Source organism: Ranitomeya variabilis, chromosome 5 (assembly GCF_051348905.1).
Source record: "Ranitomeya variabilis isolate aRanVar5 chromosome 5, aRanVar5.hap1, whole genome shotgun sequence".
Lineage (NCBI taxonomy): Eukaryota > Metazoa > Chordata > Amphibia > Anura > Dendrobatidae > Ranitomeya > Ranitomeya variabilis.
Genome location: NC_135236.1, coordinates 80,706,779 through 80,724,133, shown reverse-complemented (window position 1 = coordinate 80,724,133; position 17,355 = coordinate 80,706,779). Strand labels below are relative to the sequence as shown.

The 17,355-nt window shown below is 49.7% G+C and overlaps 1 protein-coding gene across 1 annotated transcript in view; it reads right to left on the bottom strand.

The window, feature by feature from the left end:
• Positions 1–17,355, bottom strand: part of LOC143774871 (serine/threonine-protein kinase N1-like) — a 108,720-nt gene that overhangs the window by 57,059 nt on the left and 34,306 nt on the right. The window contains 1 exon segment of the mRNA XM_077262645.1: positions 16,449–16,588. Coding sequence (XP_077118760.1) covers positions 16,449–16,588 — 140 coding nt within the window.

Genomic DNA, 17,355 nt, shown 5'->3' with positions numbered 1-17,355 from the left:
CGTTGGGAAAGTTCTCACGCAGCGATACCGTAAGTGAGAGCAGCGGAGCTGATGAACTCCAGCGAACGTTTACGGCAGCTCAGTGATACACTGCGGGAATGATTACCTCCTGTTAGTGTATCGCCGGCGGTCGGGTAGAGCTGTCACATCTTCCGATGTGACTGTTCTACAGGTGAGATCGCCGTGGGACAATCTGGATTACGTGGACTACCACAGACAGGTGAGTATATGGTGGTTTATTGTTTTACATCATTTCTAGGAGACGAGGGCGTCAGGGATTTGGTATTAGATGAGTATAATTTTTTTTTATTTTTATGTGAATACGTAAGTAATTTTATCATTGACAGCAGACATAACCCGATTGGAGCAGTAGTCTCATCGGCCCACGCCAGCTTTTTATCACAGGTCACAGCTGCGTGTCACAGTCATCTGCGGGATCATGCTGACATCAGACAGCATGATCCCGCAGCGCTGTGACCAACAGTACCGGCAGTAACATTACCGAGGGAGACAGTCACAGCTGCGGGGCTACACTGACATCTGACAGCATGATCCCGCAGCGCTCTGACTGACAGTCTTACCGGCGGTAACATTACCAAGGTAGACGGTCACAGCTGCGGGGCCACACTGACAGCATGATCCCGCAGCGCTCTGACCGACAGTCTTACCGGGGGTAGCGTTACCGCCGATAAGAACCACCGCGCCGGTGTTTCCCACGCTGTCACACAGATGACAGAGTGGGAAACTCCATACAAACATGGTAAAACACAATACAAAAACTCAGCAAATCCGCATACATTTTTATACCTGAGTCTTTGCTGCAGATTTGACTGACTTTAGTTGAATTCAATTGGAGCGGAAACGCTGCAGAAACGCAAAAAGAATTGACATGCTGCAGAAAAAAAACACTGCAAATACACACGGAAATTTAGTGATCATGTGCACAACTCTTCTGGATTGTCATTGAATTAGCTTGCCTAAGGATTCAATTGCATTTCTGGACCATTTCCACAATGTGTGCAGATAGCCTAAGTATGGGGCTTTCTGTGCATGTAGCTGTTTCATACTCTGTACTCAATAAGTTGAAAAGTTTTGAAAATGTTTTTTCCATATTTTGATCATTGGCAGATCATTAACCTGTGTATCCATCCAGTGATTTCTATAATTCCACGACTTTTTATCTATCTATCTATCTGTCTGTCTATCTATCTATCTATCTATCTATCTATCTATCTATCTATCTATCTATCTATCTACCTATCGTATGGAGTACGTAAAGTATAATTTCTCTTCATTTCTTCCTGCGTCACTTTTATTATGTCCACCTTTTGCAGCCTAATAACATTAACATCTGATCTAAACGAGAATGCCACAACTTCCTCCATCTGTATTGCTGCAATGTGTGCGGCACCCCCGCCCTCCGGCTTTCTGTGCAGAACAGCGAATCATGAAGCAGCCCAATCACAGGCATTTCCCGTCTGTTTCCTCAAGTCACATTTATAACCTTCCCTTTTATGCTGCCTAAACATGAAAGCTCAGTGTGGGGTGAATTGAGCTATTCTTCTTGAAGTCTACACATAGGTCACCATTCTGTATTGTGCATCCGTCCCTGCAAATCCCTCTCCGACACCGCAGCCATTTCTGAAGCTCAAGAAATAGGCAATCATATAAGTGCCGTAAAACCTATGACATTAACTGCTGTCCGGTATAAGTATATAAACCCCCTGAAAGGGGTAAGACGTAGCCCGCTTCCATTTAGGCCTCTTTCACACGTCTGTGGTACGTGTGGTGATAGTTTTCACACGTACCGGAGACAATGACACAGGTAGACCCATTCAAGTGAATGGGTCTGTGCACATCAGTGTGTTTCCACAGACTGCACACATGCACACAGAGGACACTAATTGATGTCATCCGTGTGACATGCATCAGCACTGGGGAAGAAGCGCTACAGTAAGCGCTGTTCCCTGGTCGCAGGTGCTGAAGACGGCTCTCATCATTCTCCCCTGCTCTGCCAGCGATCGTCACAAGCAGGGGAGAATGATGAGAGTTATATTAAAGTCAGAACGATGACAGCAGGTAGGGGCTTTTGGGACTATTACTCCCATCAACCTACACCTGCTGCCGCTAAGAACAGTGACAGCAGGAGCGGATCATGGGGGTATTCCTCATCCGCCGCCTGTGCTATAACTAAATAAATGAATGGATAACCCAGCGTGGGTTCCCCCTATTTTCTATAACCAGCCTGGCAAAACTCACAGCTGGGGGCTGCAACCCTCAGCTGTCAGCTTCAGCAAGGTTGTTTATCAGCAATAGAGGGGTCCCACACATTTTTGACAACCAGCCTTGTTAAAGCTCACAGCTGGGGGCTGGTATTCTCAGGCTGGTAAGGGGCCACTGATATAGCCCCCCCAGCCTAAAAATAGCAGCCCGCAGCTGCCCATAAAAGGCGCATCTATTAGATGCGCCAATTCTGGCACTTTGCCTGGCTCTTCCCAATTGTCCTGTATTTGTGCGGTTGTAATCACCTTTGTAATGTAAGGTGACATCAAGCCCGCGGCTTAGTAACGGACTAAAAAATGCGTAAAATAAGAACATTTTTTATGTGCTTTGATGAGTAATAAAACATGCCGCTTTTTTACCATTCAGTTGTTTGGGTGAAAAACTGCAAAAACGCTTAAAGAATTGACAAGCAGCAGATTTGAAAAAAACATGGTTCAAATCTGCAAGGAAAAAATAGGCAGCAAGTGCATGAGCTCATACACTTTCCTGGTACTGTGAAATGCTGTGGGTTTTTTTAAAGTGAGCAGCAGAAACAAAGAAAAAAAATGCAACATGTGAATAAGCCCTTGAACTTTTCTTTTTTTGTTCTATTTTTAAAATAATATTTTTAAATTTAATATGTTAATTTTTTAATCCCCTGCTCGTTTGTTCTATGTACTACAATACTTCAGCATTGTGGTATATAGAGAAAATGATCTCATATGAAGCCCAGCTACATGTCTGGGCTTCACAGAAGAACGTATATGGCAGCCAAGGGAGCCTTCAGCAGGCTCTCGGCTGGCATCACAACCCATCGGCACCTTGCCATTGCACATGTTCCAGAAATTTGTTTATTAAATGCAACTGTGAAATGATTGACAGCAACATTTATGCTAAATGGTTAAATAGCTAACTAAAAGGAATCTGCCGGACATAGTGCAAGCTCAGCTCCTGAGCGCACGATACAGGTGAAACGGACATAAGATGTACTATTATCTCCTACATCAGGAAGAGGTTAAAGAATCAAGAAAAGTAACAAGTATATTTGCAAAGCTAAATAAAAAACTATAGATAAGCCTATCTTTTTTTTCATATCCGAAAACTGATCCTTGTTTTTTTCAGTGTATTGGGTCTATTTTCAGTCTGTGTCGGTTTTTACAATCCTTGTTGCATCCATTTTTTTTGTATGAAGAAACATTTTATTTGCTTCTCCTAGCCATTAAATAGTAAAATACGGACCTCACAGAACACAAAGTTCTTTTCATGAGACCATTAATTTACATTGGTGAGTTTGACCCACAACATGCATGAAAGTAGCACGTCTCCCTTTTTCGGTCAGTATAAGAACATCTATTGCCCGTGGTCTATCAGCAAAAAATAAAAGTTATCACATGGAGCAAAAAAACTGATATGCAAAAAAGCCCTCACTGATGTTTCCGATGTAAGGAGGAGAGCCAGCCTCGGCGTACCTTGTCCGGGACGAGTCAGGAACCATCAGTGCTGTCATCCAAGTTGCAGGGGGGAGAGTTTAGTGCCTTGGACAGACCTTTGAACTTGAGATCAGGGGGCGTGGAGGATATAAGAGGGGGACAGAGTGGGACAGTGCGCGGGAATGAGAGTTCATTTGTCGGAAAGCTGTGGTGTGAGGAGGCAGAGTGAGAGCCCTCGTGTGCTGTGCAGTCAGGAAAAAGTAGGCCCAAGTCAGAGAGGCCTACGGAGACTTACCGGAGATTGTAGGAAGAGACGTCTCCGAGAAACCCCGACATCCACTCCCGCAGTGTCACTGAGCGTGAGTCTTCCCCATGACCAGACCACAGGGCGCGCAGTTCTAGACTCAACATCCCGGCTGTGAACTGTGTGCAGCCATTGTACGTTTACTCTCCCGCCCGCATTAGCGTTGTGCTGACGCTTCTAAAGAAAGGACTGTTCTCTCTCCATCGTGACTCATCGTGTAACCAGAATCCGCAAAAGGACATTCCAGGACCCTCGCCGACATCGGAACCCAGAATCCATCTTGGATCAGGACAACGTCGAATTCTTCAACAGGCCCTGCGAGAGTGCTTGAGAGTGAACCCAAATATGGCATTTGCAGAGGTGGGAGGTGAAGCGCGGGCACGAGAGCAGGAACAGGGGGTGACAGTACCGGTGGTTTGGAGCGGAGAGGCGGCCGTGAGCTCGGTTACTGAACCAGGCTGGGACGAAGACCTGTGCAGAGAAAACTTAGCCATAGACTGAGACTAAGAAGAAAGTGACGTCATTGAGTGTCCCAGGAACCAGAACTTGCTCAGAGTCGAGACGGGGAGAAAGGACAGCTAGGCGGGAAGAACTCCCTACCTGCTTTCTATGTGGAGGGCTTGGGCATATGGCTCGGGACTGCCCGCAATGGCGACGGCATCTACAGCGCCACCCATTAAACTAGGAGACTCCGAGGCTGGTGGATGCCGCCTGGAGCCAGTACAGTCAGTGAAAAGAACCAGAAGTTCCACTAATCTAGTTTCAGTGTGGCCGTTAGTCTGGGCTGAAATCAATGGGCAGGCCGTGTGATGCCTAGCAAATACTGGTTCTCAAGTGACCACGATGCCAGAGGCGTACTATCGAAGACATTTCCTTGAGGTCATGACGCCTGAATGGTGGCAAGTGATAAGATTGACGGTCGCCAATCAACTGCCCATCCCAGTCGCAGGGGTGGCTTGGATGCAAATTAAAGTTTGCAGAAAAGATCTAGGCCGTACACGGTCACCTTGGGGATGAATGTGTTGAAAGAGTGCGAAAGTGTGCTGATGAACGAGGCCTCCGATGTCCTTCTGCAACAGTGGAGTCCACAGACACCCCAGAGGAAGTTGTTCCAGCAATTGAGACAGTCGGCACAGGCCCAAGAAGCCTCCGGCGAAGAGAAAGTGCTGGGAAAGATAGTCACCCCAGCTACAGGTGAACCGAAAGTACCTCCTGAACAGACCATACTATCCTTGCGTCTCCGGGCCCTTATGTCTCTGGAAGGGGTAGAGATACAATTAGAGCCAGCCACTCTGGAGAATTTACCACCCAGGTTACTGGTCGCACGGACGCTGGCTACCTTATGTGAAGGAAAGGCACCAGCACGCTGTATAAATCTAAGGGAAGAACCCCTCACTTTGTCCCCCAGGAGTGAGTTAGTCAAGTCATCGGCATGCCAGAGGAGTAAATACCACCTCAGACGGTCCAATTGACCGCAAGGGCAGAAGACCCTTGGATCGTAACTATAAGAACTCTCTCAGAACCATTCCAGCAAAAAGAGGGGCGGAAAATACTCGACCATGGGGGGCTGAACTTACTGGGCTTACACCTAGCCAGATACAACAAGTGGAAGTCCTACTGGGACGCTATTGGGATGTGTTTGCTCGGCACAAAGAAGACTTCAGCTGTACCACCGCTATCACCTATGAGATACCAACGGGCTCCCGTAAGAGAGCATTATTGGCAGATTCCTCCACAGCTGTATCAGGAGGTAAAGGGGATGCTCTCTCAGATGCTACAGAATGATGTGATACGGGAAAGTCATAGCCCGTGGGCCACTCCGATAGTCCTTGTCAGAAAAAAAGATGGAACCCTTCGATTCTGTGTGGACTACCGCAAGTTAAACGCCTGTACCGTGCGGGATTAATATCCATTGCCCCATTTAAAAGAGTCCCTCTCTGCCCTTGGACATGCAAAGCATTTTTCTATGCTGGATCTGGCAAGTGGTTACTGGCAGGTGCCCATGTCAGAGCACGACCGAGCAAAAATGGCCTTTATACTAACAATGGGGCTGTTTGAGTTTAATCAGATGCCATTCGGACTGGCAAATGCTCCGGGAACCTTTCAATGGCTCATGGAGAAGTGTCTGGGGGACCTGAATTTTGAAGCCACACTGATCTATCTGGATGACATAATTGTCTATGCCGGCACGTTTGATGAGCATCTGCAACGACTAGAGCAAGTATTGAGCCGACTTCAAGGGCATGACCTAAAAGTGAAGCCCTCAAAATGCCACCTGTTCCATACCCAGATTGAATACTTAGGGCACATGGTTTCAGCTGAAGGGGTAAAACCGTCTCCATAGAAGATCGCAGCGGTGCGAGACTGGCTCACTCTAAAAGCCGTAAAAGACGTAAGAGCTTTCTTGGGACTAGCTGGCAACTACCGGCGATTCGTGAAGAACTTGATGCACATAGTAAACCCGTTGCTGGAACTAACTATTGAGGGGCGTTCCATCTGGAGCAAAGAATCGGGAAATACAATGGGGAGAATGGCAGAAACAGGCGTTTGAAGCTCTAAAAACTCCCCTAACAGAGGCACCAGTACTGGTCTATGCCGACTTCTCACAGCCCTTTATTCTTCAGATGCCTTGTCCAGACTTCCACATGGAGAGCCTGGTCCCAATCGGGATGAAGAACTTGAGGATGAGGAAGTTCCTGTTTTCCATGGAACTGTCAGGACATTGACAACGACGCAGCATCAGGTATCAGTGGGTGTCGAGAGCCTTGTGATGAATAGGTGAGAATACAGCAAAATGATGAGGAACTAGCATGGATCTGGTCTTGGGTAGCCCTACAACAACTGCCCAGCAAGAGTGAGAGAGAAACTCTGACCACCGGGGCTTTGCAAATACTCCGGCAGTGGGAAAGTTTACATCTGAAAGACGGGCTCCAATATCGGCAGATCCAGCTACAGAAAGTTTTGCCCATTGTCTGGCAAGTGGTGATTCCAGAAACACTGGGGCACGAAGTTGCAAGAGGCCCACAAACATGGAGCACACTTTGGTCCCGGAAAGCTCTACATTGGCTGCAAAAGACAGTTTATCATCTTCTACTGAAAACTGCGGTAGAAGAGGTGTGCCGGCAATGCAAGTGCAGCGCCCCAGAGTCCTGGTCGTTGCAGTACTGTGGCTCCGCCACTATGGGGAGCTATGGTACGTCTGATTGCACTAACGGAGTCTCTCTGACCAGGTAACACCTCACTACACTTCACACTCCGGCCACCAGGGGGGGTGGTTCTATCTACTAGGCCACTCCTCACATTCTGGTAAAACTGGGGGTTGGACTGGAAGACAGAGAGAAGTAGCTGGGAAGAGCTAGCGAGAGGACCTGTCAGGGATGGGATCCTGGCAGACTCCTCAGAGCAGGACTAACCAGTGCACAACGGGAACACAGTAAAGAGGAATTGGGACCAGAAGGAGTCGTGCTGTTAGACCGAGGCAACATCCTTCTGAGGCGCAAACAGTCGGTGGCCGGAACGCCGAGCAAGTAAGAGACTTTAAGTACACTGCAAACCACGGCCGGACAGCCAATTACAGGTTGGCTGTCTCACTTAACACCTAAGCAGACAACGGAGGCAGCTGTGGGAGAGGGGCAAATCTAGGGTCCCGGAAGAACTCCAGGCCTACCCCGTCATACGGGTGCGTCCTACCATATCACCTGGAGGACGGAGAGAACGAACATTAGAGAAAGACAGAACCAGTTGTGAGGACTATCCCGGGAGCTCAGCAGGGAAGGACTACAACACCCAGCGCTAGAAGGTAGACACTGATCCCCACCTGTAAAGAGAACTCCTGATGTGCCTTTGGACCGGCCGGTCTCTGACAACCCTGTTAACAGCACTCTGGACTGAGGACTCTAAAACCTTCAGTAAAGAGGTAAAGAGACTACAACCTGGTGTCCTCATTATTTACCGCGACCTGCACCCCACAACCGCACCATTATCACCACTTATTGCACCGGACGTCCCCCACTGATAGACAGGGCCACGGACCGGGTCTAGCCACCGTGACCACTCCAGGACTGAGACTCAGAGGCCCGGTACCGGGTACCCCTCGGCCCTGCGGCGGTGTGGGGGCGCTCCATTTTGGCGTCACGAACAGGATCTACTTAAGCCTGAAGAATCAGGTCATGTGTGCCTTGGAACTGTGAATTATTGTGCTCGAACTGTACTTTATTGAAAGGACTGTGTATTGCCATTTACCGCCAAAATTCGCCATTGCCGCGCACGGAGGGAGGAGCCTTAGCTACGTGGGCGGAACCAGCCAAAAGAAGCGCGGAACGGAAAGCGCGGTAAGGCGCCAATCCCGGAAGAGGAACTCCGACCTCCAGCAGGTTAGTGGGAGGAAGGGACAGCCATGTCCGAGTCGGGAGGAGAGGAGGTGGCGGTCGCAGCCGCGGACGCAGGGGCAGCTCTGGTCCCCGCAGCGGGCGAAGCCGCGGCCCTAATACCACCACCGGTTGCCGCAGAACCCGCTGCCCCCGTCAGCCAGTCGGACACTGCCGCTAACGCAAAAGCCATAATGCCCTTCTCTATGCCCTACCTGCCCGGAGCGGCCTGGCTCCCACGATACTCTGGGGAGTCGCATACATTCACTGACTTTAAGGAAGGGCTCTGCAGCCTGCTCGAGTTCTATCCCCTGACAGAGCCTCAGAAGGTCCATATGATAACCGGCCAACTCTTTGGGGCGGCTCTGAGAGAATTGAAATCCTGGCCCGCTGAGGATAAAGGAACTGCACAACAGATTTTTGCCAAGCTTAAAGCCACCTTTGATACTCGCACTGCTACAGAAATTAAACTGACTTTTTATGGATGCAAACAAAGGCCACAGGATAGCTTACAGGACTATGCCCTTAATCTCCAGGAGGCGATGCGGGCCATTAAGCAGAGTGACTCCGGCAGCATGCAGGATGAGGATAAACTTCTGAAGGAGCGGTTCATTGAGGGGCTCCTGTGCAGTCACCAGCGGGGCCAATTGCACTTCCTGGCCATGCAAAATCCAGACTTGACTTTTGCGCAGTTTAAAGATAAAGCTATCCAGGCATTGCAGGAGCGACAGCCCAGCCGTGCAATACCACCCAGGCGCCCCGCTATCACATACCACCAGGAGGTGGCATCGGATACCCCAGTTGCCGCGGAGGTCGACGCCCAGAGCTTCGAGGACGACTCCCCTGCAGGACTCCGTCTTCAGATGCGGGAGCTGACCAGGAGCGTTGCTGCCCTAGCCCGGACGGTGCAGTCCCTACAGGAGGCCCCCAAAGAAAAGATCCAGCTAGCCTCCGGACCAGAGGATGTTCCCTGGACGCGACAGAAGAGGACCCCACCGACCAGAGGCCGGGACAGCGATCGCTTCCATCAGGACGGACGACCCATCTGCCGCTGATGTCACCAGGTGGGCCATCTTGCAAGGTACTGTCCTTTAAACGAGCAACCCCTGGGGCAAAGGGCCAACCCCCAGGAGTAGGACGGTCAGGCCCGCAGCATTGGAGAACCAAGTATATTGGTGGACGACCAGTTCTCCCTGTAGTGATTGATGGAATCCCCTTGAATGCTTTGCTGGACACCGGTTCTCAGGTGACGACTATACCTTACGTGCTCTACAAACGGTATTGGGAGGACGCTGATATTACTCGTGGCCCTGACGATGATTTCACCATAATAGCTAGTAATGGTCAGCCGTTGCCACAAGTGGGGTATAAGGAGGTCACCATCAAAGTGGGGCGGGTGGAATTGAAAGCCCAAGGGATTGTGATTGTTGATATTGATCGTCGAGAATGTAATCCCATGATGACTCTTGGTACTAATGTTATAGAAAATTGTCTTGCAGAAGTGATTGTTTTGTTGCAACAGGTGGCAGAAACCGCTGGCCACAGTGAGCAACGCGCCCTGCAGAAGGAAATCAGGGCTCTGATGCAGAGACAGCAGGTAGAGCTGACTGGTGGTGAGATTGGTCGTGTCACTGTGAGTGATTCAAACCCCATCGCGATACCCCCCAAGAGCGAAATGTTAATATGGTGTCGAGCAGCCATAGGTCTCAGGGGTAAGGACTACCAGGCCTTGGTAGAACCCGTATATTCAGACAATAGGCCTACTGTTCTGACAGCCCGGGGGGTGGTCGACGTCCGTCAGGGGAGAGTGCCCGTACGTGTCCTCAATTGTGGGGAGGAAGAGGTCCACCTAACCAAGTATACCACGCTCGCCAAACTGTTCACTGTCAATAATAGTGTAATACAGACACCTGAACCCTTGGTCCCGTCAAACGTGGCGGAGAACAAAGGTTCTGCAGAGCACTCGAAAGACTGGTGTCGGGAATTGCATGTGGGCACTGACTCTACCCCATCTCATCAAATACAGGGAGCTTACAGGGTGGCACACGAGTACGAGCAGGTATTCAGCAAACACCCCTTAGATTTTGGGCAGGTGAAAGGGATCCAACATCACATCCCCACGGGAGATCACCGACCCATAAAAGAGAGATATCGCCCTGTACCCCCAGCTCATTACCAGTGTGCCAAGGACATGTTGCGGGAAATGAAGGAGGCTGGGGTGGTGAGAGACAGCTGTAGCCCCTGGGCAGCTCCGTTAGTCCTTGTTAAAAAGAAAGATGGTACAATGAGGATGTGTGTGGATTACAGGCAGTTGAATCGCATTACACATAAGGACGCATACCCACTGCCCAGGATAGAGGAGTCCCTGGCTGCTTTAAAATCTGCTAACTACTTCTCTACCTTAGATCTCACCAGTGGGTACTGGCAGGTTCCTGTAGCGGAGGCGGACAAAGAGAAGACGGCCTTCACGACACCAATGGGTCTCTGCGAGTTCAACTACATGCCCTTCGGATTGTGCAATGCTCCCGGGACGTTCCAGAGGATGATGGAGTGCTGCCTGGGACACATGAACTTTGAAACTGTGCTGCTGTATCTGGATGACGTCATAGTCTTCTCTAAGACCTACGAAGACCATCTGAAGCACCTGGCCGAGGAGTTTGAAGCCTTGTCCAACTTCGGCCTAAAGGTGAAACCGTCCAAGTGTCATCTGCTGAAACCTAAAGTGCAGTACCTGGGCCATGTGGTGAGCGCTGAAGGAGTGGCCCCAGACCCCGACAAGGTCACAGTGATCAAGGACTGGCCAAAGCCCAGTGACCTCCACGAAGTCCGGCAGTTCCTCGGGCTGGTAGGCTATTACCGGAGGTTCATTAAAGACTTCACCAAGAAGGCCGCACACTTGCAAAACCTGTTGGTGGGCCAACCAAAGAAGACCAAGGGGAGGAACACCCCCTTTGACTGGAACGGGGAGCTGGAGGAATCCTTCACCTGCTTGAAGTCGGCGCTGACGGGAGAAGAGGTACTGGCTTACCCCGAATACGACCAACCGTTTGTGCTGTACACAGATGCCAGTAATGTGGGACTAGGAGCCGTGCTGTCTCAAGTCCAGAAAGGCAAAGAAAGAGTGATCGCTTACGCCAGCAGGAAACTCCGTCCCACGGAAAGGAACCCTGACAACTACAGTTCCTTCAAGCTGGAATTCCTTGCCCTTGTCTGGGCAGTGACGGAGAGGTTCAAGCACTACCTGGCCTCCGCGAAATTCACCGTTTTCACGGACAACAATCCACTAACGCATCTGGATACTGCCAAACTCGGGGCTTTGGAACAGCGGTGGATGGCCCGGCTGTCCAACTATGATTTCACCATCAAATATCGGGCAGGACACCAGAATGCCAATGCCGATGCCCTGTCCCGAATGCCCAATTTACCAGAAGTGGGAGAAGACCCGGAGGCACTTGAAGAGGTGGAGCTGCCTGCCTTCCATCGCCCCAAAGCCACTCAGAACTCTCACCATGTGAAGAACAGACACAAGAACCCACCGGATGCCACGCTGAATCCCCTGCCCCACCACGGATGGGCAGAAACCCATGATAGTGACCCCGCGGTCCGTCAGGTGAAGGAGCTCTTGACGCAGGCTGGGTTGCACCCTGGCCCAGATGATCCACAAGAAACCCAACAGCTGTGGAAGGGGAGAAGCAAACTGTTTATCCATGATGGCAAGCTGTGCAGGAGGAGCATCGACCCACGTACTCATGAATTGGTGTGGCAGATAGTGGTGCCAAGGCGAGATGCGCCCATGGTTCTGGGAGCCTACCATGATGGGGCCGGACACTTCGGATGGAGGAAGCTGGAGAAGCTGCTCCGAGGGAGGTTCTATTGGATTGGCATGAAGAGAACCATTGAGAAGTGGTGTCGGGAGTGTGGTCCATGTAGTCTGCGCAGAAAGGACCGTGACAGTCAACGGGCTCCCCTGCGGCCTATCATCACCAAACGGCCGCTTGAACTGGTCGCGCTGGATCATGTGAAGCTGACACCTAGCCGGTCGGGCTATATCTACGCCCTTACCATCGTGGACCACTACTCCAGGTTTTTGGTGGTTGTGCCTGTTAAAGATCTAACGGCCAGGACTGCCGCCAGGGCCTTCCAGCAGCACTTTTGTAGGCCCCATGGCTACCCAGAGAAGGTACTGACCGACCAGGGACCTGCCTTTGAAGCAGAAGTGTTCCAGGAATTCTGCCAACTGTACGGGTGTAAGAAGATCAGAACCACACCGTACCACCCTCAGACCAACGGGATGTGCGAGAAGATGAACCAGGTGGTAATCGATTTATTGAAGACCTTGCCTGTGGAAGAACGGAGCCTGTGGCCGATAAAGTTGCCTGACTTGGTGGATATGTACAACCACATCCCAGTAAGTTCCACCAACTGCACTCCAGCGTACCTGATGCGAGGAAGATCTAGTCGGTTACCCGTTGATCTGGATATGGGGGTCCTAGTACCCGAAGATACCCCGCCGGAGGCAGATTGGGATACAGAAAGGCAGCGAAGATACCGCGAAGTACAGGAGTGTGTAGAGAGGAGCCTCGCCCAGGCTAGGCAAAAACAAGAAAGGGACTACAACCAACACGCTCCTGCGATTCCTCTATCACCTGGTGAGCAAGTACTTAAATGAAAGAGGAGGTTACATAAACTCGATGACCAATGGGAAGCGGAACCGTATACCATCCTGCCGTCCGATTTCGACAACACAAAGGTCTGCCTCATCAGCAAGGACCAAGGGGAGACCTCAACAGCGGTATCCAGGGATCACCTTAAGGTCTGCCCCGATAAGTTGAAAGAGAGACGGTCCCAAAGATCTCCCCGCCGGAAGAAAAGGAGAAGATGTTCCATACCGTCCTTGGTGACTTTCCCCAGTCCTGGACTCAGATAAATCAAGCCATCGTGGTGCCTGTTCAAATGTTTCAACAGCCGGACCCGCCAGAAACAGTGGTGGCACCAGATCATCCGGCCCCGCTACCTCAACAAGCCTTACTTGATGATGCCATGCCAACCGTTGAACCGGTAAATCCTCCCTCTGCTGTCAGTGAATCTGCTGTACCCACTGTTGATAGCAGCAGCTCTGAGAACCCCAACCTGCCAGTGCTACCCCGATTCACTAGAAGTGTAGCTAGAAGACAGTGCACTACACCAGCGGTAGCAAGCATAGCGGGCCCCGTTAGGCCAATAGCAACCCCTGCGCTGCGAAGGTCCACACGCAGCACTCAAAATCAAACTCCCCTCCGCTACAAAACTTGGAGGTATTAATAAGGGCTGCTCTTTAGTTAAGAATGTTTTTGTGTATGTCTTTTGTTACAGGTTTTAAATGGACAATAGAGTAATGGACGGTGAATTGCTCAAAAACTTTCACAAGGGGACCCCTTTGTTTACCCGGGGTCCCCGCTGTTTCAACCACTGAACTGAGAGTCATAAACTGTGCATGACCTAACTTTTGCAACGTTCAAGAATCCTCACCTCCCGTAAAGGGAAGCACTGTTATGTTCAATTGTTATGCTATTTCAAAAAATTTGTGTGTTTTCTGTTAACATGTGTTATTGTTCTTGTTTTCCCAGTCCCGGAGTACTGGATTTAACCGGGGGGGAGTGCAGCGCCCCAGAGTCCTGGTCGTTGCAGTACTGTGGCTCCGCCACTATGGGGAGCTATGGTACGTCTGATTGCACTAACGGAGTCTCTCTGACCAGGTAACACCTCACTACACTTCACACTCCGGCCACCAGGGGGGGTGGTTCTATCTACTAGGCCACTCCTCACATTCTGGTAAAACTGGGGGTTGGACAGGAAGACAGAGAGAAGTAGCTGGGAAGAGCTAGCGAGAGGACCTGTCAGGGATGGGATCCTGGCAGACTCCTCAGAGCAGGACTAACCAGTGCACAACGGGAATACAGTAAAGAGGAATTGGGACCAGAAGGAGTCGTGCTGTTAGACCGAGGCAACATCCTTCTGAGGCGCAAACAGTCGGTGGCCGGAACGCCGAGCAAGTAAGAGACTTTAAGTACACTGCAAACCACGGCCGGACAGCCAATTACAGGTTGGCTGTCTCACTTAACACCTAAGCAGACAACGGAGGCAGCTGTGGGAGAGGGGCGACTCTAGGGTCCCGGAAGAACTCCAGGCCTACCCCATCATACGGGTGCGTCCTACCATATCACCTGGAGGACGGAGAGAACGAACATTAGAGAAAGACAGAACCAGTTGTGAGGACTATCCCGGGAGCTCAGCAGGGAAGGACTACAACACCCAGCGCTAGAAGGTAGACACTGATCCCCACCTGTAAAGAGAACTCCTGATGTGCCTTTGGACCGGCCGGTCTCTGACAACCCTGTTAACAGCGCTCTGGACTGAGGACTCTAAAACCTTCAGTAAAGAGGTAAAGAGACTACAACCTGGTGTCCTCATTATTTACCGCGACCTGCACCCCACAACCGCACCATTATCACCACTTATTGCACCGGACGTCCCCCACTGATAGACAGGGCCACGGACCGGGTCTAGCCACCGTGACCACTCCAGGACTGAGACTCAGAGGCCCGGTACCGGGTACCCCTCGGCCCTGCGGCGGTGTGGGGGCACTCCACAGGAACTGCGAGCTGACCAAACCACCGGAGCAGAGAGCTCCTCTCCAGACGGTGGTGACCTCAGCCCCACTAGACGTGTTGATGATTGCCTATATTACAATAGGACCAGCTTGCCAAGGATACGAACACTGCCCGGTGATGGTAGACAATTTCACTAAATTTGCGGTAGTGACCCCGACTCGAGACCAAACTGCAGAGTCCGCAGCACATGCCTTCTGAAAAATCTTCATTCAGGTATTTGGATGCCCGAAGAGAATACATTTAGATCAGGGAGCCTGCTTCCTGGGAAAAGTAATGGAAGAGCATCATCGTTTATACCAGATAGAAAAATCGCAAATGACTCCCTACCACACTCAGGGCAACAAGGCCTGTGAACATTTTAACTGCACCCTCATCCAAATGTTGAGAACCTTAGAGGAGGATCGTAAGGCCCGCTGGCTGGAGTTTGTACCAGAACTGGTGTGAGTATATAACAACGGAGTCCATAACACCACGGGACACACACCTTACTCCCTACTTTTCGGCTGAGTCAGCAAAGAAATCACTGAGCTGGAGCTGGACCCAGATGAGGACTACCCGCGCATGGGGGTGTACAATTGGGTGCGAGAACATCGGCATCGACTACAGACCCTGCATCACCTAGCCAAGACTAGGATTCAAGAATTGGAACATGTTGCAGCAGCCCCACTGTTTGATCCGACTCCCTCGCATGAGAGTGCACAGGTGTGGAGAAGATTGAGAACCTAATTTCTCCATCTTCTCCATGGTCTCTGTGAGCGTACATTAGACTGCAATCGGATGACGTAGTCCAATGTTTTACACGCACTCATAGACTTTTGTGGTTGCACGTGATCTAATTATTGGATGCACTCGCAGCATGCTGGGATTGTTTTCTCATGCCGAATCAGTATGAGAAAAAAAACACAGCTCTACACTGCCCCATAGTATACCATTGGGCCGAGTGCTGTCTGATAAAACATCGGCTAGCACTCAGCCGTGTTATATGCCGGTGTGCATGTACCCGTAGGCTGGGCATGCAGGGACTATATGTTGTGTTTGATGACTTGAGGTATGGTTATAAATTTGTAGATTAATCTAAGAAATCAGACTCTGTCAAGAACAAGGGATAACTGGGTATGACCCTCTCTGGTCAATATTTTCTAAAATCCCACTTTCCACTCCACCAACACTCCATACTTGCACCAACTTCAGCAAAACATAGTACCAATCCAATAAGGTAAAATATTTCCAAAAGACCACCTCTTTGAAAGGACTACCAGCATATCAAGACGAGATTTCCTGCAAAAGAGTTTTAGTTCCACCATATACTATATTACACATACATATCGTCGTCTTGGACCATCACAGATGACCACTGTTCATTGCAACTTTGACTGGTCATCTCAAAGAGCTTTCATTATAGCTGTTGATTTAGACACGTCTGATCAATTCTTACCTTAACTGAACCATTATTGTACATCTGGATCATATTTTCTGCTCCTTGTCTCACTCGCATCTCAATACCCAACTGGCGTTCTAATCGGGACACACGAATGTGCTGGGCCTGACACAGGACACCTGAGGAAAGTGGGTTACCTAAAAATGGAAGAAGAAAAAGAGAGATTTGTTTTTCTTAGAAGACAGATTAGGGTTTAGCTAGAGATGAAGGAATCAATTTGAATTCTTGTTAAATTTAGGAAATTTGCTGGAATTTGCAAAATCAAACAATTGGTAATTTCAGTTACCCATATCGAAAAAAATGCCTGTGCCACTTCACATAAAGAAGAAGATTGCATCAGTCATAGAAAGTTCACATGACCTTAGGTGTGGTTGCATAGGCTGCCTCATAACGCCTTGCAGCAATCACATCACATAGCACAGTAAACCAGGAGGGACTGTCATAGCCTGTATAAAAGCCGAGGTAGGAAATGCAGCAGCCATTTTCTGGTGAATCTGAATAGTGGGAGGATGTTATAGCAGATAGCATAGCAATATACAAATAGAGATAGGGAGTGAAAGCCCTAAAACATTGGAAAATACTTCAGACAGAAATGTCTTGTACCACTGCAGCAGAGAAGAAGATAAATCTAGTAGTCTGTGAATAATACAGATATATAGGATGAGAAATATATAGGAAACATACCTTAAAAACTTAAATAACCATGACATACAGTGTATGACAGGACAGCAGTGAAAAACACCTACTAACCATTTACCCATATATGTTGAGGTCATTTTGACATTACTAAGACAGTTTTAAGAGACCTCAGACTGTTACACAAATCTTTTCAGGGTAATAGAAGGCTTTGCAGTGCTGGCAATTCACAGCGATTCAATTTGCTGCTAACTTAATTTTTGAGAAA